This window comes from Haliotis asinina, chromosome 11, assembly GCF_037392515.1.
Source record: "Haliotis asinina isolate JCU_RB_2024 chromosome 11, JCU_Hal_asi_v2, whole genome shotgun sequence".
NCBI classification, from domain to species: Eukaryota; Metazoa; Mollusca; class Gastropoda; order Lepetellida; family Haliotidae; genus Haliotis; species Haliotis asinina.
This window is the reverse complement of record NC_090290.1, coordinates 11,580,802-11,604,358: the sequence shown is the minus strand read 5'-3', so window position 1 is coordinate 11,604,358 and position 23,557 is coordinate 11,580,802. Positions and strand designations below refer to the sequence as shown.

At 41.4% G+C, this 23,557-nt stretch overlaps 2 protein-coding genes across 2 annotated transcripts; both read right to left on the bottom strand.

The window, feature by feature from the left end:
* Positions 1 to 430: 430 nt before the first annotated feature.
* On the bottom strand, positions 431 to 17,049 carry LOC137256317 (carbohydrate sulfotransferase 1-like). The gene is made up of 4 exons (XM_067794078.1): positions 16,760 to 17,049; positions 3,844 to 3,972; positions 2,949 to 3,141; positions 431 to 2,356 (listed from the first exon to the last, which is right to left on the bottom strand). The coding sequence occupies exons 1-4, from the start codon at positions 16,770 to 16,772 to the stop codon at positions 1,483 to 1,485; spliced, it is 1,209 nt and encodes a 402-aa protein (XP_067650179.1). The 5' UTR covers positions 16,773 to 17,049; the 3' UTR covers positions 431 to 1,482.
* LOC137256511 (uncharacterized) lies at positions 16,960 to 23,293 on the bottom strand. Its single transcript, XM_067794352.1, has 2 exons — positions 23,136 to 23,293; positions 16,960 to 17,956 (listed from the first exon to the last, which is right to left on the bottom strand). Exons 1-2 carry the CDS (start codon positions 23,291 to 23,293, stop codon positions 16,960 to 16,962), a joined length of 1,155 nt encoding a protein of 384 aa, XP_067650453.1.
* Between the last annotated feature and the right edge of the window lie 264 nt (positions 23,294 to 23,557).

Genomic DNA, 23,557 nt, shown 5'->3' with positions numbered 1-23,557 from the left:
TATTTTAAAACATCTCTAAGGAATTGGTATATCTTTCAACTATTTGGGTAGCCTAGTGGTTCTTTCGTCACTGCGAAGACCTGGGTTCGATACCCCACATGAGCACAATGAGTGAAGCCAATATTTGGTGTACCCGGCCGTGATGTTGCTGTAATATTGCTAAAAGCGGCGTAAAATCCAACTCACTTTGAACTATTTACAGTCAATACACAATCATCGATAGAAATGAGAAGCGGTCCACCAACTGTTGCTGGTAACGCCGATCAGTTGTCCACCAGCGTCTCCTGACGGACCTTTCAGCAGGAGATCTCTGGTCGTTGAAGTGCCCAGAATCTTGGGATAAACTGACTAGTTTATCTCCAGACTAGTCCGGGTGGGAATTGTCCTCGTCAGCACACAATCGGTACCACGACTTCCAACAAACACGTGGTTGTGTTCAAACATGGTTTATTGGTTCGTTGCGTCCGCACTCAGAAATATTCCAGCTAAATGGTGGCGGTCTGTAAATAATCTGGACCAGGCAATCCAGTGATCAACAGCATGAACATCGATGACATGCGTCAACCAAGTCATCTCGGGAGCCTGAGTACCCGATCCCTTTAGGCGCCTCTTTACTCAAACACAGGTTGCTGAACATCAATTTCTAACCCAGATCTCCAAAGAGTTCAACGTCTGTATGTGGGGTGACATCTGTAGGATGTACTTGCTCTATTCGTAACATCTCGTGTCCTCAAAGATTTGAGGGAACGGTTGATGGGGTTTCAACCTCTGCTTTGGGGTTTCGTCGAATGACTGACACTTACTGTTCTTTGGTGATGACCATTATATAATCTCTTTGATAGTGATTTACAGGGCCGTACAGAAAACGGACAAACATAAATGTGACAGAAAGTTTGTGCTAAGTGATAAGATGAGATGGTGCAGATGATGAAGATGGTGGAAATGATAAAGATGGTGGAGATGATGACGATTGTGGAGATGATGAAGATGATGAAGATGTCATTTAATACCTCGAATAATGGTGGTTGAATACTAGCTGGAATAGGACACGCAAGTAGGTCACGGCACTTCACGAGACCTTAGTACTACCGGTGACAAACAACGATTCGTATCTTCCTAATGGTTGCATGGTTGTCAGTTGACAGTAAGGAGCCTATCATCCTTCCATGGATAAGAAATTTCCGATCTAACCATCCTCAAATTAGCCAGCTATCACGATCGTCAACAACTGTGACAGACAAGCATGGTTGTACATTTGGTCCAGCTTGGTAAAGTGATATTTCGCAGTAGCGTAGTTTGGATCCAGAACTAGTTCTTCATTGTACGCTTGTCACCGGAAATCTATTAATGGAAGTAAACTGGGCCCCGTTTCCCATATCGCAAGTTTTCGAGCTCCATGGGAAACGGGAACCAGCTTAGTACCGGAAGTAGCACCTCGCGAGACTTACAGGCCCTACACACTTACATCCTAAGTCCCTTGGCTCAGTGGGACGTCGAGAACGGTCTTCTCGTTTCCGTGTAATACACGCGGTCCGTTAAGAAACCAGAAATGGGTTTTTCCAACCATGATGGCAAATTTGTGTTAACAAGGTCTGCAGCAGATTTGAAAGGGAGGTAACCCAACTGATCATACAAAGGGAGACAATTCTGATCTATTTGCATAACACTGTCAATACTGAGATCCAGCCTCCATCTATTCGCTGTTTCTGTGGAGTTTTTCCGTGTTGTACACAACGGGCAGCTGTCAGGCAAACCCGCACCTGTAATGTTGTGTACATAACTGGCTATCTTTGGTGTTAATTGTAAATCTAAAAAGTTATATATCAACTCAGTCATTGATGTTGGATTCTCGATCAGCTTCTCGTATAGCAGTATGCCAACTCTTCCAGGGTAAAGATTTGACAGTCTAACAGCGTCCCGAACATCTCTCAGCACCATCGAGCAGTGAGAGAAGGATGCTCTGACGTGATGCTCTACAACATTCACCCTCCTCCAGCTGAATTGAGACAGTCGAATCCTGGACATGAGAGTTGCTCTTGGGTCTCTGACCAGGAGGATTACCTTCAGGTCCTTGTTCAGGTGGAGAAGTTCCTCCGTTGCCTCCATCTTCATGCGGATGGTTTTGATTAAAGATATTTGGGATCCTTGACACTTTTCAATCAGTTTGTTGAGGCATTTTGATTCGAAATCGCGTATGGTTGTGTTGTGGATACAGTTGTTGTATTGGGCGGTGGTTTTACTCTTGTCCATATGGTGTTGATGTAGTGTCAGGAGATCCACGGACGAGAGGGAACACGAGAGGAACGCCTTCAGAATGTCCATTTTGTTTGAGTACTCTGTCCTCAGTGATAACAGACTGAAAGATGCAAACACAGGCCAGATACTAGGTGTTCATTCATCGTGACTGTCTATCGAATTGTATTGGAGCTTGATATGCACTCGCCGCGAGGATGTATCAGTATAAAGGTACTACATACCATCTTGTCGTGAGAGCTTATCAAGATAAACAGGTTCTAGTTATCAACTCACCGTGACAGATATCAAGATATACACGTGCTAGGCATCAACTCACCGTGATCGTTTATCAAAGTATGCAGGTATCAACTCACCATGACAGTTTATCAAGATATACAGGTGCTAGATATCACGTCATCGTGATGGTTTATATACAAGGTGGTTATTTTAGATATCTACCGTAGTGAGGGTGATTAAACGGCTTACACAACGAAGGCATGTTTATTTAATACGCTTGGAATGTAATACCTAAGATTGTCAAACTAAGTACAATTTTATTTTTCTAAAAAGAAATAATTGCCCTAGAGCAGTTTATCAAGTTATGCCAACATTTCCAACTACAATGGTTATAACTTTCCCCAGTGGTTTATCAAGAGGTATCAACTCACCGTAACGATTTTATCAAGATATACAAGTGGTACGTATCAACTCACCTTGACGGTTTATCGAGATATACAGGTGCCAGGTATCTTCCCCTGATTGTTTCAACCGAGAACAATGGTTCAAACACATAGAACACATCGGGATGTTGCTGGACAATGTCAGCAGTCAATGTTGATCCACTGCGCATGTACGACAGAATTAAGACTTTCCGGGGCATGGTCATCGGCCCGTCGTTCCTGACAGCTGTAAAACAATTCACGATTACCATTGTTGCACCTATACTGCTATGCTCTTACTTACGTTCAAGACACCTGCCACAAAAAGACAATAGGCCAGGACCTCATTTCACAAATTAATCGCAGTGCTAAAATGATCGTAACTCCGATACCTTATAACATGGACGTACGACAGTATAGCGCTACAATCGCATTGTGAAACGGGACCCAGTTCTTTTTGAATGGTTTGGTTACATTTTAACCTCTTAACTCATTCATTTATGCTGTAGCCTTTGATCGAACATTTATGCGTTTACTACAGTCATACATGCATATAGTTAGTGTGGGTGAGTGAGGGATATTGTTCGCTCCTTTGACTTCAGTTTCTACTCCAACCTAAGGTGATGCGGCCCTAAACATTTAACTTTGTAGTATGAATATGTGTTTGTGTCCGTGCGCACATATGTGCGCATTTTTGTTTCTTTGATTGCCAGTTTAACCTCGCGTTCAGCAATATTCCGACAGTATGACAGGGGCTCTGTAGGTAATCTAATCAGGATCAGATTATCCTGTGATTGACATCATGGACATCTGACACACCGTGATATGTGTGAAACAAGCCAGTAAGCCTGACCATCCGATCCAATCGGCTGCATCCTACAGCAGACATGGATTTCTGGAGTCGAACCCGGATTTTCACTGGGGTATTAGAACCGAACCTGCCACTTACAATCCAGGTGGTGGTGTTGCTGAGTGTTCTTGACGAGGCAGATCCACAGGCACAACATCGTCGACACACCCATCACAGATATCCAGCACAGAAACTGTCGCCTGTTTAACGACCGCCATTTTGTCAATGCTGAAAATATATAACCACAATATATTTAATTTATGATTATTATCTTTAAAACTTATGATAAAGATATTACAATTATCATAAGAGACACAGAACGATTACACATAAGGCTGTTTACGCAGACAATACTGAATTTCCATTTTTCTTCATTTCTGATGAAGTGGTTCTAACGCGCTGCTTTCATGAAGCAGTACTTAACAGTGTTAACCTTAACTCGCATTCTTAACATTGCACTAAGGTTACCTATGTGACATACGATGATTTTTGTGCTTTGTGAGTGGAGTCACTGCACTGTAGTATTTCAAAGGTCACTTCGGTCCCTGGTCCTGGACTTTGATATCTTAAGGATGCGCAAAAAGTTAATGTTTTTATGTTTTTATGTTTTGTTTTCCACGTCCTTCCACAGCTATCATATTCAGATGTAATATGACACGTAACCAGTCTGTAAGTATTTTCATGGGCTCCTTTCTTTAACTCACAATCTTTAACATTGCTGTAAGGTTACCCTAGTGCCCTGGTCTGACAAAATACTTTGAGTGTTCCTGTACAGCCCAGTACACACAGAGGACATGTCTTTAAAGCCGGCCCGCGGGCGGTTAAGAGGTAGCGTTGGCTCGTCACACCGAAGACCCGGGTTCGATTCTTCACATGGATAAAATGTGTGGTGCCCATTTCTAGTGTCCCCCGTCGTGATATTGCTGGGATATTGCTAAAAGGGACGTTAAGACACACTCATTCACTAATAACGGCCTCCGCAGGTACAGTTCGTTGGATTTCATTTCAGACCGATGAATTGAACACTAACACAAAATCTAATATTTTCAACCGAACCAAATTTTGCACAGTCGCGTGAAATCGACAGACCAATTCCGATAAATTGTCTCATCATTTTGGACACCCGCATAAAAACGTTGTTTAACAAACGACTATTACTTTGTTGCCACTTTTCGCTGTTTATAACGAAGGGTGACCACGAAGGGTATAATGTGTCTGTCAGTATACGTTGATAGTGTTGTTAATTACTACAGATCGTCCATTGATCAAAATAAGGGGCGGCGGTTAAAGTTACGCTCAAGTCCTGTGTTCAATTCCTCACATGGGTACAATGCGTGAAGCCAGTTTTGGTGTCTTCAGCCGTGACATTCCTGGAATACTGCATTACCGTACTCACTCCCTCCCTCACTCAAGACTTTAACAGTTATTATGCATCTATATTTTATTTAAAAATGTGGAGGATCCTGGAATTAACGAGTGAATAATGTCAATAAAATGTATCTACACTCATTTATCGATAAAAAGATATGTATTTGGTGAGGAAATAATAGCGAGGTAATGGAAAACATGAGGCGTACCTATATCCAAGAGGTCAATATTCCGTGAGAGCGTTTCGTGGAACGGGCAAACAATGGACACAATGCTGGTCTAGTAAACGCATAGAAAATTCAAAACTAAACCCACATGGTCTCAGAACAATCTAGACTTGCCAAATCATTCGGGACTTCGGTAGGACAAATATCGTATTTATTCGCTGTGGCGAGGACGATGGTTTGAAATACAAAGACACGTATTCTGGTAAAGACTAGTATAGATAAAGAGTGCCGTCTTTACATATGTACAACATATAGATTCTAAAAAGTTTACATTTATAAGAAATGAACTGTGTTGTATCAAGGTTTATATAAAAAAATGCAGTTGTTACGTTGTGCTATTACGAGTGACCTCTTCCCCTTCCTCCCCGTTCTATTCAGCCTATGGTGTGAATATTGTATACACGTTTACACCACAAATTATGTCCGTGTCAGGGCGTTATTTTGGCCCTCGGGGAAGTATGTGCAAGAATTTATGTTAACACGTGTGACCTCCGTGGATACAGGATTGTCGGTTATTACCGGCGAATACATGTATGTCAACAGAAATTCTTGAGAAGAGTTTAAGGGTGGCTAATGATGGCAATTGTTCGTTCACTCACTCACTCACTCAGTAAACAGTTTATAATGTAAAGTTTATAAATTAAGTTGACATAGGTAGTGAGTCATTATCTGCCCCATGTCAAGGTAACCGATACAAGGCTAATCTGTCATTATCAAATGTTGTCCCAAATAAACCATTCGCTAAACCTGACGTCTTCGTGCTGCAGATGGCATGCTGGCGGAGACTCGTGGGTTTTCTAACAACTATAAACGTCACCGTTAGATCACGTAACGAAAATACTATTATTACCCATGTCGTACTTCGTAAGGTGTTTCATAACAAAGTGTTATGACACATATGTGTCATAACACCTTCGAGTGATTTGATTGGCTAATACGTGAACTTCGACATTACTGGTACTGCTTTCATCAGTCATTCCAGTCATGATTTTCATTCACGTGTTCACACCTGAGAGCATGTAAAACGAAAACACGTCTATGGAATTAGATAAAATTTATTTCATTTAGTGTGGTTACTAGCATTATCTTCAATTCTATGATAACTCGTTTCTGTAATAAAAACGAAAATAAAACAATCTATAAAAATACGTAAACAATACGTCTAGTAGGCCTCTCAGGAGTGTAAACAAATATGGCGTCGCCCGTAAAAGTTGTTGACTTAGTCAGAATTGCGGAACTATTGGTTGGAAGAGTTGTGAATGTTATCAAGAGGTTGAATACCTTCTGCGTGTATGTTGTCAGGACTGCACAGTAACACACAACATCAAAAGACGAGCGGCGCTCTTGTACATCTCTATCACTGCCACTGTCAGCCGCATCCATTTGCGTCCTCCCACACAAACACATTGTCATTGCCATGCCTCCCGTGGTTTCTTATGTAGGGGTCAAAAGCACTTCCCAGAATCTGCACTCAATAGACTTGAAATCGTCTTCGTTCGAGGTTGTAGGCTGTGTTTTGAAACCCAATTTTCGGTGGAGTCTTCAACATAAACATCGAATCTCGACGAGTGGGAATTTCAAGCCGAGATGAAAAGGCGTCACTGGCATCCTGCGCAAAGCGTCGCCGAATCATTTACATCCTCCGATGAAGAACATTAAGCTCAACTATTTGAGACATACAGGTCCCTGTTATTCACATTCATCTTGCTCCTAATTAAATGCTCCCTCGAATCTTCTTCTTAGGGAACACTTCTCAACATCATGAACATGACGACTAGCCCGACAGTGATGGCCGACTGACGTTCAGGCAAGATTTAGGTCACGTAGTCAAGTATTTACTCTTCACAAGTGTTTTGATAAATTACATTATTGCTTTCGGAAACAAATCCTCAACGGAAAAGAACTAACTTTTCATTATGACTTGATTCTGTCTTAATTTGTTTATTTTCTTGTGATTTGGCGCCGTATAGGAAATACATTGCCTCTACGCAGCGTACGTTTTCCTGGAGTGAACCGCTTCACATTCCAATAACCAATATGATATATTAATCCGCGTAACATGCTTTTATGTAGGAAAGCGAACTATTGCTTTATTTTAACGATATTTTCACTTTTTAGAACGTGAGATAAATAGGATACAAAACTCGTTCCCATTTCATGTCAAGTTTATGACCCTCGTGAAATAATTTTGGTTTGTCACGAGCTACTACAACTACTACCGCTGCTGCTGCTACCGACCACCCTCTGCTATCACCACCACGGCTTGTAGTATTACAGATGGCCTCAACAATATGTTTTTAATCAACATACGGCTGGGTAACGATGCATAACTGATGGGTTAGACAATGCTATCTCGCCATTATATTCCAGGTGATTAAGCATTCAGTGACCAACAACCCAAATAAAACAACGCAGAACGGTGGTCCATCACCGTGTCCCAGCCTGGCAAATAATACCGACAACATCAATAGCTGATGCATCACTTCATGCGGGTATCAAATATACGTACCCAATGCATCATTTACATCCATTCAAATCATAACAAACCCGACGGCAATAATGACCAAGGGGGATTTGATTGGCACGGAATGATCGATGTAGTTCGAAGATGGACGTGCAGACTGACCAGGGACATTAGCATGAGCTGTGCAAACAATACGAGGTAAGCGTCATTCATCTAGAGTATATATTACTTGCGAAATCTCCTGGTTCAACAGATGTCAAGGACTGTGATAGACACATAACGTCGTGTCCGTCGTGTCCGTGTGTTGATCACAAAGAAACGCCCCCTCCCCCCCCCCCACACACACAAAAAAAAAAAGCAAAAAAGAAAGAAAGAAAGATCCCCTCCCTTCTTCCTCCCTCCAATAAATAAATAAATAAATAAATAAATAAATAAAAAACCCAAAAAACATCAACAACAACCGCAAAAAAAGGAAAATAAGTCAGAGTAATAAATATGGTGATTTTTTTCTCAATATTTCTTCAGTTGGTTGGTTCATACGTCGAGCAGTGGTTATAATCTTAATGTAGTGAGTCAAATGCAGTAATCAATTAGTCCTGCTCAAGGCCTTAAATACAGGTGTAATCAGTGAGTGAGTTTAAATTTACGCCGCACTCAGAAATATTCCAACTATATGACGGCGGTCTGTAAGTATTCGAGTCTGGGCCAGACAATCCAGAGACCAGCAATACACAGGTGCAGTCGGAATACATGTGAATAGTACAAACTTTTAGAGGACAACCTACAGATAAACAAACGATGACTCGTTGATGTCATGGGAGACACGGTCATGAGGATGACCAATTAAGGTTACAAGTGACATGTGAAGTGGTCAAAATTACCCAAACAAGCTAAAACGCAGCACGTTACATAGGTGAAGTCGACGTCGTAAAAGAACTAGAATCGAGAAAATTATTATTGTGAAAACAGTGTTACTCTGTGACAGTACTAACTTTAGAATACCCCCTGAAAACGGTATTGACTCTAAAAGTGTAGGAAAAGAGGTGTTTTAGGCTTTGATTTTATATGACGATATCAGCGCAACTGAATGTATAGTAAAGTCTCACATTTTTTTCAGGTAAATGTGATATCGAAAAACGTTCGTTTTGATTCTTTGAGTGTTTTGTACTTGCCAATGCATGTTTTATATTTCCTACTCTCAGAAAATATATTTTATGCATATAACATTTTACTATGTCACCTCTGAGAATTAGTAAAGGATATCATGATACTTCAACTACATGAGGTGGATAAGTAATCAAGATATGTTTGTACAAAGTTACTATACCGTGTGTACATGAGTGAGACATAAATAGCTACCAGCCAGTATTTCTACTACAATACACGCCCATCACACAAGTTTCATTAAACGCGGTAACTCACGTTGGATTAAATATAAACATGCATATACAAATGACTATATGTACATGCACTCTGAGTTGTATACTCTAATGCAACAATAAACTGGTTGGCCGATGTAATGCCACTCGGAGAGTCAAGAAGGTTCATGCGTCGTTCAATGTCGGCCCGCCATTACGTATCAATACGCTTCCCATTTGTACTGTTTGCCTGAGAACATAGCACATAATATTCATGTTAAATGGACATGCTTCTTCAGGCAGCTGTCACGAATGCATGCTGAAAATAATTATCGATCAATACTTATTGTTATGTTTGTATTACAAGTTCGATTAGCCAATACTGTTTTCCAGGGGAGATCGCTGTTGGTGTGGACATGGTGTAATTGATACGGGTACAAGTGTGAGATATTTGCACAGACATGTTGAACTCCATTTAAACTAACAAATCATACGTTTCCCGAATACTAAACGGTCTTCGATTCAAACCTGCTTTTACCCTAAGCGTGACTTTTGACGGTCTCCAAGTCTGCCGAAGTAATACCCGAGGCTACACGCGCGATGTCAATTTCAACTGTCAATCATATACCAGGAACAAAGGTCTTACACAACGTCAGCAATAACTTCAAAAGTATCGGTCAGTCGAGACCTCCAGGGCGAAATGGTAACAGAAGACCCCATTGTTAGCCATAAAAAACACCTTCAGTTCATTTATATCCCTCTCGAATGAGATGACGAACCTTCACTGTCAGACTCGGATTAACTGTTATCTCTTATATGTCTGTGAGATCTGACTCCAATGTCCTGAGAATGAGAACTGTTTTCCTTTGAAACGATCCAAGTATGGTATGACATGCTATGTTACGACATTTGGGAACTTGGCACCTAAACGTCAAATCTGAACGTATACAAGCTGTGACGGTCACGTCAAATCTGAATGTATTCAAGTTGTGACCGTAACGCCAAATCTGAATGTATTAAAGTTGTGAGCGTAACGTCCAATCTGAATGTATTCAAGCTGAATGTGTTCGTAACCACGGCCACTGCCATTTTGACGCGCTACAACTTTACATCTTTGGGGGTATCCATTGAATCATAATTGAATGTTAATGATGTTTTTGGTTTTTTTGGTTTTTTTGTTTGTTTTTTTTTTGGTTTTTTTTGGGGGGGTTCTTTTAAAAAACGCAGTGCATTAGCAACAACTACTCTAAAGCGGTAAATTCAAGTTTATCTTTTAAAAAATGAAATATTTATAAAAAGTTTGAGATTATACGTTCAAGACTTCCACAGTGAGAAATATCGGTAATTTTAGAATCATACAGATAATTGCATTTTACGATTATCGACCCGTCGAGTTGAATACTGTTAACCATTCAATCGGCAGTTTCCGCTACCTGCTGGAATATTAAACCAGGATGGGGTAGGAATCATGAAGTCTCTGTACATATACAATTGCAAGTAGTTGTCATAACATGAAATCCGTGAAGAACCGGGTTAGACGTATCATCGGCAACTCATACTTGTCGTAAGAGGCGACTAATGGGATCGGGTAGTCATGCTCACTGACTTGGTTGACCCATATTAGCGTATCCCAATAGCCCAGTTCGATGTTCATGCTGTTAATCACAGGATCGTCTGGTCTGGAATAGCTGACTGAGGCGTAAAACTAACCTCACATACTGATGATATGACGGACAGGAGAAGAAACGGTTGTTTTATACTCAACAGGACTTAGATGTGTACTTTGAAAGACAAGATTAAACGGATCTGATGTTATTCATGGCCATGAATGTCAGGTTGTGTCACGTGGTAGTCACGTGCACGAATGGATTCCTGTTGCATTTTCGAATCGAATCGGGCTTAGTGCCTGTTAGCACTGAACGGAGATATTCCACGGGAGTGTATACGTACCATATACTGCAATCCTGTTTCATAGACGATTAATGGGATTTTAGATTTAATGATGAAGAAACTCGAACAATCATTTGAACGTTGCCATGGTTACAACGATCCTAATTAGGACAGGCTTATACATATGTGCACAATCGATTTGCATTACAGGCGTAATGGTAGCTAAAATTCTGCCTGATAATCAGTGAATCTGCTGGAACCCTGATGCATAATCCTAACGCCACTTGTCCAGATGAGCCAGTTCCCAACACCACGTGAAGGAACAGTATTTGACAAATTCAGTGAGTGGAAATAAACGTATCGTCCTAATCCAGCGTTTGAACTGGTTATTTGGGAGCCAAGTTTGTGCTTGTTTTACGGGTCATGACAAAAATGACTGAGTTTAGTTTTACGCCGCAGTCAGCAATATTCGGGCTACATGGCGGCGGTTTGGTATCATCGAGTCTGGACCAGTCAATTCAGAAATCAACATGAACATCGATCTGTCAATCAAGTCACCTCTTACGACAAGTATGGGTTCATGATATAGAAGATGATTTGACAGACTATGAACAAATGTGACAACCGTGTGCAAATATCACTGCTGTTTTTTTTGTAATTATTACTGCTGTTTTTGTAAACATTAATGTCTGAAATAATTGTAAATTATTTTCGTTTTTGAGACAGATATAAATATCCCTGAAATCGTACTTGATCACATTTAAATTTATCCTATATTTCCTAGCCACCTTTCTAAATTTCTGTTACCACGTTGATAGGAATTAGCATGTATTTGAATAGGTTGGTAATAGTGAGTGAGTTTAGTTTTACGCCGCAGTTTAGCAATATTCCAGCAATATCACAGCACAGGACACCAGCAATGGGCTGGCTCGGAAATACACTGTATAATATTACAAGCAATCACTCGCTAGCGTGAAGCGTCAACTCAGTGACGTCATGAGGTAGTTAATAACATGTGGCCAGAGGTTCCGTCATTCCACAGACATTCCGTTTTCTGAATAGCCGGGGTAACCATTGCCCAGTCTTCACTAGCGCACTACTCCTGCTTTGAACTGATTTCGGTTTTAAATATAAGCAAGACTTACGGATAGTATTGTCATTTAAATATGAAATAACCATATACGCTGTTTATATGACTAAGATGCTTAACGTGTAGGTACTGTCCATAACATGCATATATGCCATGTCTTAAACAACTTCATAATTATTATTAAAAGCAAATCTAACTTTCTAAGGAAATGATCCATATGAATATGTGTCCAAGCCCCTCCATAGTCTACTGGTTAAAGTGCTTCCTCGTCACGCCGAAGGCACGGGTTCGATTCCCCACATGGGTACAGTAAGTGAAGCCATTTTCTGGTGTCCCCCGCCGTGATGTTTTGCTGGAATATTGCTAAATGTGGAGTAATTCTCTCACTCACTCACACCTCCAGATAAACTGCGTCTTTGCTCAACATTCGAGAATTAGCACAAAACATGTAACTATGTGGTAGAGAAACGCAGGAAGAATCAGAATAACGTGACAGGATAACAACGCTGTGCTTTCGTGCATATTATTTATGTAGCTTTCAGCAATTTGCGAACAGAAATATTTCAACAGACCATTTGTTAAAAGCCCAACCGTCAGTCTCCCGTGACCAGGAAATATTCTTGGCATTCGTTAAATTAGTCATCAGTGTTGCAGGTGGCTTCATTGTACTCGTGCTTTTATCACCAATTAGACCTGGACAGAATCCTGGCTTTCATTTGTCATTGTCATTTCATCTGTTAAATGTCTCCATTGTTGTTTCATCGTTCATGCCACACACCTTACAAATACAGCTATAATCACCGCTGCTGTTGTTTTCACAAGTACTAATACAGCTATATGCTACCTTTATGTGTATCACTTCTGACCGCTGTTATTGTTTTCACAAGTACTAATACAGCTATCAGCTACCTTTATGTGTCTCACTTCTGACCGCTGTTATTGTTTTCACAAGTACTAATACAGCTATCAGCTACCTTTATGTGTATCACTTCTACATGCCTTGGTGTGTAGTTATTGGTCAATTAACGCATTCAAGAACTCACCTGTTTTGAGCGCTAACACGACTGTGACAAAAAACTCCAATAAACCGGGAGGAAGAAATAATATATAAACCCTATAGTGCGTAACAACATTTAATGAAACGCTTATTTATCACGCGTTTTTTCTCCTACTCACATTTGTCCAAGGACTCATGTTTGACTATCAGTTGGGTTTCACGCTAAAAAGCGGACGAATCTGTTTTACCGGTGGGAGCATGACCCTTGCTGTTTTCATAAGACCAGTAAGTCTCGCGAGGCGCTACTTAATTACAAAGTATTCCGAAATTTCAGCGCCTATTTCAGCTGAGAAGAGTTTATTGAAAATACCATATGAAAATACCATAATGATGTACTAACGTTTGCATTCATGCATGGAAATGTCTGCGAATCCGATCGTGGCAGACATGAAAAAGGTGCGTCTGCATGCGGCGCTATACCATGAACATATGTTTCGAAGGCGCGGTTTCATATGAAACAAACGTACATATCAGAAAAACGTATGCACATCCGGTCATAACATAAAATTCCTGCGTCTATTTTAACGGTGTACTATCCGGCATTTGGTCCTGTGTAATCATTTGATCCAAGCTGTCACGAAATCTGTCACTGATAAAGGGCCCGAGAATTGGTTGTACCCAAACCATAAAACAGATGATTATGCTTCGCTGACCCTGTCGACCGTCTACATGAAGTACACGACGAATTCCTGTCGCCATGGAAAAGCCGGAGGCAGTGTCAACACGTACCAAGGTCGTCACAGAGTCACGCGTAACATTACCAGCCGTAACATAATCGTCATTAAAAATATAATAATTCCTATCATCTGCATAAATAAAAACCAACAGATAGTAAAGGTGAATACGGTGGTTATAATTAATGATTGCATCAGCGATGACTAACTATATAAGAATATGTTTCAGGAGTGTAAAGATGGCTAGCCTCTCTAGGAACGAGCAAGACAGAGGGTGATGAAAGGAGAAAGATTTATAGATGTCAGGCTTTGGTTTATGTAGAATACTCATAAGAGTAATTTTTACGTCTTCATCAGATGGATATTTAACTCATACACCTTTTGAAAGGAGTAAGAATATTCTGAAATGTACACAGTTCCTAATTCCACAGAACGTATCTAAAGTGCGCCTCTGTATGTATATCGCTTCTAGATGTCTTTGAAAGATTATATACATGGGACACGGTATATTCTAATGACATTCCAAGTTCACTGTACTTGATGCATTATTCTTATGTCGTCATGACAACACATGATGGGTACATGTGAGATACGTGGCAACAGTTCTCTTATTTCAGTAAATATGTTTCAAAGTTGTAATGTTTAAACACTATATACAAAATGCACTTCATTCTGTTTTGATTTAGTACAAAGACCCGGCTAGACAGATGAGTTATCACATCGTGTAGAGGATAATACGGGGTTTTATCAGTCCCTCATAGGTTGTATTCCGTACGAATAGGAATAGAATCTTACTCGCAAAGAATACAACCTTACTCTGGACTGATAAAAATCCCCGCATTTCTCTCGGTACAATGCGATAACGTGTTTTAAACTGGAACAAATTCTTTAAACATCTGTGTATAGTATACCGTTTCAATTAAAAAATTCCACATGTTTAACAACGATTTCAACATTTGTTAAAATTTAACTCGCATAAATGTCCACAAGCATTTATCAACCTTCACACACAGGACAATGGCCGTTCTACATGTGTTGTGCAGATTGTACGCCTACTTGAGCCTGACATAATGATGAATATATAGATCCACAAAACGCCCTGTGTACATCAATTAGAATGGAAGACAACAGAAGGCCCGTTTGTCATCCGTCACTGGGCCGGGGGACCGTGTCAGCCAAGACAGGTGACAGGTCGTACAGAGACGGTCGTCCATGCACTGCCCTCCCAAAAAACACAGAGTTATATAACAGAGAAACGGTGTGTCCATATCCATTCATCCCGGATTGGCTTCCTCTGGTTCGATTCCCCACATGGGTACAATGTGTGAAGCCCATTTCTGGTGTACAACGTCGTGGTAACGATGGAATATTGCTACAAGCGGCGTAAAACCAAACTCACTCACTGTTCGTCACGATGCTGATTTACAGCTTCCCATAAGCAGGGTATGGTACTGGCAACAACGACAAAGACGACTGCTACGTATACAACGACTACAGCTAAAACCGACCTCTTCTTCTTCTACTACGTCTACAACCACCACTACTGCTACAACTTCCGCAACAACCACCCGTCAATACTTCTGATACCAGTTTTCATTCTAGTGTTTCCAAACAGTAAGCCAGTCATCAGCCATGTCGGTCATTTAGAACAAAAGAGAAACCATTTTTCAACACATTAATAAAACAGTTAGCATAAAAAACGTTAAAAAACACGAATAAATAATAAACTATAAATGAACCCAATCTCAATTTTCATAGCCAATTCTGACCTGAAAATGTTCATATTGATTGAACAATGTTGTTAGTTCATGTAACACTTTACTAAGCGCCTTTTTTGTATTACAATGATTTACAGGTTTCGCACGATCATTCTAAACATGGAGTTGGTGGTATTCATGTTAGAAGCACATAGAAGTGGGTTTTAACACAAACTATTATGAATGTCAATTTGTATATATTCAGATTCTCGATACGATGTGGTTGTATGTATGTATGTATGTACGTATGTATGTATGTATGTATGTATGTATGTATGTATGTATGTATGTATGTATGTATGTATGTATGTATGTGCATGTATGTATGTATGTATGTATGTATGTATGTATGTGCATGTATGTATGTATGTGTATGATACACACACACATCCATCCATCCATCCATCCATCCATCCATACATACATACATACATACATACATACATACATACATACATACATACATACATACATACCAAATATTTTGCTTTTTTATTGTTTACACAACGTTTCTGGGTTTTTCCTTCCCTTTCGAAAAGACCAGAGTGAGTCAGCTACAATTAAAGGCTGTTGTTTAGCCACACCGTATCGAAAATCTGAATATATACAAATTGACATTCGTAACAGTTTGTCTTATGCTTGAAAACCAACTTCTATATGCTTATAAAGAACCTGAACTTTAGTAAACGTGAAGAAAACGATTTCATGTCTGTCAGACCTGTCCTAGTGTTGTGTGGTTAAATTAGGTTGATGGATGACGATGAGTGAATCAGCAACTGAAGTTTGTATCAGGGATACCATTCTGTATCTACTGAAAGCTGCGATGGAACCCGCAGAATAATGAAGAACTATATCTATGGAATTAATCGCACACGAGTTAGAGTACGGAGACAATGTAAAACCATTTCTTCAAAGACCTGATAAAAATCATATATAAAATGAAATCGGATACTAAACTGGATACTAAAAACTCTATTTATTAACTATAGTGAATTGTTATAGTATGCGGACAAGTAGCGCTGTTTGAGACCCAGAACAGACTGCATCTGTGTCAAATGACTCCAGTGTTAACAACGTTTTAGTAAACTGTTTAGTAAATACAGGCAACAGCTGGGACACAAAAAACCTACCTTTTAGTGTCATGATCGTGGAAGTATATGAAAGACCTTGACTTGATATGTGAGGGCTGCCATGTTTCTCTTGGTCGCGACTGTGCCCGTCCGACTGTCAGACTCTGCGGCAAGTTTATGAGGTTATCAACTGTCAGCTATACACCGAGCGCTGGCCCGGAAATATATACACAGGACAGGGTAGAGGGAGACACGTGTGGCTAATGGGATGGGTGGGACGGTGGAGTAAGGGATGGCAGATACAGTGGAGGAGACGTTGGAGGAGATATGTGATGGAGGAGATGGGGGATGGAAGATGTGACGATGGATGACACAGAATATGAAATGTGGAGGAGATGGTGGGTGGAGTCAGTGAAGATGATGAGGAATATGGTAGAGGATACTTTAGAAGGGATATAGAGAGTGTCGAGGGGACGGTGCAGTGAATAGTGGAGGAAGCGGAGGAGGGGTTGTGGAGGAGATGGTGGAAGGGATGGGGAGACGATAGTTGAGGGGTTGTGGAGGATAAAACGGAGGGTTGGGGAGGAAACAGTGGGATTACAGTGCTGATGGTGAAGGGGTTGAGCAGGAGACAGTGAGATATTGTGGATGAGATAGTGGGTGGTGGAGGAGATGGTGGAAGGTGATGGAGGCGATGGTGGAAGGTGGTGGAGGCGATGGTGGAAGGTGGTGGAGGAGATGGAGGGTGGTGGAGGAGATTGTGGAGGATGGTGGAGGAGATAGTGTAAGGGTTGGGGAGGAGAAAGTGGTGGAGGAGATGGCGGAGGGTTGTGGATAAGTGAGTAAGAGGTTGTGGAGTAGATGGTGGAACGTTCTGGGAGAAGATGGTGGAGGGGTTGTGGAGGAGACAGTGAGATGTTGTGGAGGAGATGGTAGAGCGGTTTAGAAGATGGTGGAGTGGTTGAGGCGGAGATGGAGTTGTTGTGGGGGAGAATGTGGACGGGTTGGGGAGGAGAATGTGGACGGGTTGGGGAGGAGGAGGTAGTGGAAGGTTGTTGAGGAGGAGGTGGTGGAAGGTTTTTGAGAAGGAGGTGGTGGAAGGGTTGTGGTGGAGATAGTTGAAGGGTTGTGAAGGAAATGGTGGAGGGGTTTAGGAGGAGACAGTCTAGGGGTTGTGGAGGCGATGGTGGAGGAGTTGTGGAGGAGTCGATTGAGGCGTTGTGGGGGAGACAGTGGGTGCCGTTATGGAAGCGAACACTTTTTGATGGAGTGGGGGTGGGGAATAGTGGGTGGGGTGGGATTCACAGTGAGGTAGGTGTTAGACCAAGAAGAATATGGTGACAGACAACGCGGAAGGTTGTAACGTCCATGTCTCCTTGTTGGCCATGCAATAGACACTTCAAACTAACTGAATCATAACATAGCTTCCTGCATAGTTACATAAACACGTCAACATATACAAATACAACCACACACGTTTATTTGCGGGGCGTGCTGCGTGTCTCTGCATACTACAAACAATGTGCCCATGTTGGTTAAGACACCATTGATGGCAAGGTATGGGAGAGCCCCTACTGTCCCCGAACAGTGAGCCTGTCTGAATAAGGAAGTTGTACGCGGTATTGTTTGACAAGTTCCAGGTGACACCATATACACCTATATGTATATCCACCTTGAAAGGTCACATGCAATAAAAAAATATGAAAAATTATTAGGCACAGTTGTCACCGCATTGCTGATTAAAAAAAAAACAAATAAACAAAATTATAAGCGTTTAGTCGCAAATTAAAAGTGCAATAGTTCGTACGTGGGTTTACCTCTCTCGAAACGAAGCAACCGCGCTACCGAAGCCAGTCAGATCCGATGGGCGTACATGTAAGTATAAGGAAGCCCTTTCATTGGCCACTGGTTCATTTGGCGATACGCTTAGCTGGCTCTTTGTTTATGGCGTATAAGCCAGGCAGGCGTTAATTTCAAATTGCATGTGGTCAATGGCTGGAGCTGTGCATTGCATATTGTCACTGGCAGACACATAGGGGTAAAAAAAACCCAGACATTGAGTTTTCTCTGTGACAGAGTCTGCTAATCACAATCAACATGGTTTTTTTTCAGGTAACTTGTTTGTGTACACAACCAAGATTAGATCACTACTTACGACTTACGACCTCATACTCCGAGCAGGCTCCGTAAACCTATTCACTGCGCATGCGTTATGAAACCACTCACCCCCCGTTGGGGGAAAATTGGTGAATCGCTTGAATGCCGATTTCGCGGCCTTATTTTCCTCGTTTTTGTCAACTTTATAGGTTGAATTGGCATTTTTGATGACTTGTTTCGGTAAGTGCATACCGAAAGGTATCATAATCTGAAAAGTTGTGTTTTACGTTGCATGTGACCCTTAAGAACAGACGCCGGCATCAAAATCCAACTTGTAAAACAGTCAACCTACAAACTACAACTTACAACTATACATACTGAACAGCAAAAGATGCACAATTTTCTCAAAAATGAAATTTCATACAAGGAAGCGTTCATGTTTCTGTCTTCAATTTAAAACGTAACAAAAAGCCAGAGTTGCGTTACATTTGCTGTTAAGCATTGCCCTAACGTTATGTACAGATGCATGGTCGTCGTGCGGAAATCGGTAAGCATCGAGCGGCACTTTCCACTGCGAGAAGTGGGACCTATTGCCACTAACACTGTCAGTAAGTCTGGGTACCGTATAAAACTACTGGGTAGAGACCGTATGCGCATTATGAACAGTCACTATTTACAGTCACCATCAACCAACCCAGTACATGTATGTACAGCCACTGTGTGCAATCTCCATTTACAAGCACCCTTTCCAACCACTGTTTATATGCATGCATGTGCATCCTCTATTTACGAGTACCATGTGCAACCTCTATTTACGAGTACCATGTGCAACCTCTGCATTTCCAGCGGAACACGTGTTTCCAGTCAGGATTACATACAAGAACATCTGTATCGCCTGAATAACGGACATGCACGGAAATCGATGGACACAGAATGACACTTCCAGCTGTTAGAGGAAGGATCTGTTGCAATCCCGTCGTGTCTGTCAGTTGTCAGTAACATCCGGGTACTTTATTGATTGTACTGATGTGAAACTGAGATAGGAGGTTTATCTGATGAATGATGTGTAATACAACGTTTTATTCTCCGTGCACTCCCCAGCGTTGTGTAAGTTTACAGCATCACAAATAGAGCGACTAGATGTTTTATTGACAGGATGACTTGCATCCTGAGTGAGTGAGCGAGTAAGTGAGTGTGGGTTTACGGTGCTCTTAGCAATATCCCAGCAATATCAAGGCGTGGAACACCAAAATCAGGCTTCACGCAATACACTTGTGTGGGGAATCGAACTCAGGCCTTCGGCATTACAAGCGAACGCTTTAACCACATAAACCCGTGAAGATCCGGGGTACAATAGGCCTTCAGCAACCCATGATTGCCATAAAAGGCGACTATGCTTGGCGTAAGAGGAGACTAACGGGATCGGGTGGTCAGACTCGCTGATTTGGTTGACACATGTCATCGGTTCCCAATTGCGCAGATCGATGCTCATGTTGTTGATCACCGAATTGTCTGGTCCAGACTCGATTATTTACAGACCGCCGCCATATAGCTGGAATATTGCTGAGTGCGGTGTAAAACCAAACTCACTCACTTTAACTATATAGATACCCCACCGCCCAGAATTCTGATGATAAAGCATTACCAAACATAGGCTCCACACAGTACACTTTTGTGGGGAATCGAACTCGGGCCCTCGGTGTGATGAGCGAAGGCTTTAACCATATAGCTACCCCACAGCCCCAGAATTCTGATAAAGCATGCTTTCAATCGCCTATCCTTAAGTCTGTCTCGACAGATAGTTGTACTCTCACCATTAACTGAATAGAGCTTTCACTATTTCATTCGTCAAGGATAAGTGAGTGATTTCATTTGGTCTAATGGCACTCACAAAACCGTCCAGCTACGTGACATCGGTCGCGTGATATGTGGAGAAGGCTCGACGTCACAACGATTACAGCTGACGCTCGTAACAATTACCTTCCTTGTAAAGCCGATTTATACGTCGTGTAGTGATGGTCTCGATGTACATCACACCAATAGTATCAGTTGTGGAATCCGGTTTTACGTGATTGAATCCAAGCCATGCGGAGTACATTTCGTGATGTGTGATGTCTAGTTTAACACGTAAAGCAATGGTGTTTTGTTCTAACGATAGGCTGAAGTATAGCGTTGGGTTTAAGGGGTTTAGGTTGGGGTGGGGTGTTAACATTTAGTGGTATACAGGTAAATGTTCTTATTACTGTTCATGGGAGTATTACAAGGATCAACCTCCTTCTATAGGGATAACGTTGAATTGTATCATATGATCTCGTGTTAGTGAAGACGAACAGTTGACTTGCCTTATCGTGTGTTTGTGTCTTGCATCCGCCGATACGCTTTTCATGGACGCCGACAAAATATTCTTCGATGACTAAAATAGTTTTCTCGCATGTATTCACCCCTTGCCAATTCAAGCGTATGGTTTTTGGTGCGTAGTGGGTAGAGAGAGCGACCATATACCCGATCTCTGGTAGAAACAATAATTATTAACGTACAGCAGTACTTATAGCCTGTTTGCTATTCTTGGTATGTTTTTACATGGGGGTACGCGCCCCAGTTAGAACAGTGAAACAAGGACACGTACCAAATTTCAACCAGACGTCTGGTCTGGTAACTCTCGAAAGTTGCCAGACCGGTTGGAAAGTTGCCAGTTTAGAATTTTCTGGATTACGAAAAGAATGAAGCAAACAAGGGGAGGGAAACTGATTAATGTTTTCAAATCTTTTTCAGTCAAGGCTTTAGTTATTATACCCGTAGAAGATCATCGGGCGAGCAACGTTATAAAACTGACCGTCGGGAGTTTACAACGCTGGCTGTGAGCCTTGACTTAGAACATCCCTGCTTGTTTCCGGTGTTTCATTTAATGTGTGTACCCCCTTGTAACACAAGCAAAGAATAACGATTTCAATCTACGATAATCCATGACAACCTTTAACCTAAGTTGAAGAAATTTCTGAGATTTAAATGTTCCGTCGGCAAGGCATAATTATGAGAATTCGCAATCTTAATTTCGCTTTGTTTGATTTACCTTCTTGTTTGAATTGAAATTTATTGGTATGTTTTCTCTGCAAAATTGACATTTAGACATTGCTTCCCAAGTCGAAAATGAGTTTATGGCCACACGAGAGAACACCGACAGTTTCTGCACCCATTTCAAGGTTGCTCGAACACAGCTTTAGCGCCTCCATATTATTCTAGCGAACAAGGTACGCATTTGATATAAAAACTGGAAAGTGAGGTCATTAGATACTGCAGGTGTTGGTTTCCAGGAAACAGCAACGTTTTGTTTCATAGATCAGTGTCACAGAGACGTAATAAAACCCAAAACAAAATAGTACTGTAGCTCACGTTGTCATTCGAGGCTATATGTATTTAAAGGTTCAGATATAAAGAACAGCGACTTAGTTTAATCAGTAGTACAGTGGAAGCTGTCTAAACCGTCACTCATTGGGACTGAATAAATAATCCAGTTTAGACAATGTGCCGGATTGTTGAGCTGATGATAAATATACACGTCTCGGATGGAACTGTGATTTCATGCCGGTGATGACAACCTGCCGGATGGGACAGATGACGATATTGACAGCTTCCACTGTATTTGTGACATACGGCCTATGGTACAGCTGACACAGATAATAAACATTGGAGTTTCATCTTGTCTTATTGTTACTATTTGACTGAGTTAGATGCTAGCAGGAGCTAGAGCAGTCAGATGTTGTACATGACTGTTTCGTGGATCTTTGGATCTTAGCTTGTATATGTTGAAGTTTGTTAGCGATGCTCTTAATTTGAAACAAACTCTTATAAGCTCTTGTTTCTCTGATTTTCTTTCCACTGGAAACTTGAATGAAGCATAGTGGGCAAGAAAACTTGAACTGTGCATTTTATAAAGCCATTTTTGGAGTGATATACCTTTAAGGCGCTGTTGTGATCTTGATAAATTATTTACATCTCCGACATCCTGTGCAGCTCATACATATAAGAATCCTTTGTTGAACAGTGTTACTCGAATATCAGAAGTCTGTGATTACAGGATGCCATTTACAAAGTTGCCATATGTAACATATGTCATATTTGGGATTAAACTCTCTTAGTAAAGTATAAGTTATAGTACATTTATTGTTAGGTTCCATCCGGGATTCGAACCCGCACCCTCAGAGTCTTGGCAGCTGAGTTTGTGTACTGTCGATTAGGTGCCTGACTCTGAGGGTCAGGTTCGAATCCCGGATGGGGCCGAAAAATTACTAGAATTTGTATTTTACGAAGAAAGTGTAGTCCCAGATATGACATATGTTACATCAGACGTCTAGTGTCTTTTTCTTCGAGTGATTTAGGCGTGGCGTGGCGTGGCGTGGCGTGGCGTGGCGTGGCGTGGCGTGGCGTGGCGTGGCGTGGCGTGGCGTGGTAGTCATTCGTAGACATAAGCTGCGTGTCGTGGCGTGTCGTGGTAGTCATTCGTAGACATAAGCTGGATCCAAGTCCTCCGGAGATGTGCGTGTTGGCTGGTTGGGGTTTAGTATCCTAATACATAGTTAATGCATCCGATTGTCACTCTGAAGACTCGTCTTCGATTCTCAATGTGTAAAATGTGTGAAGCCCACTTATGGAGCTCCCGGGCTGATATCGCTGGAATGTAGCTAAAACTTACCTAAAACTAAAGTCGCTCATTCAAATACTTGAATACAGACCTCTATGTAAATTATCTTCAACAGTGAGAAA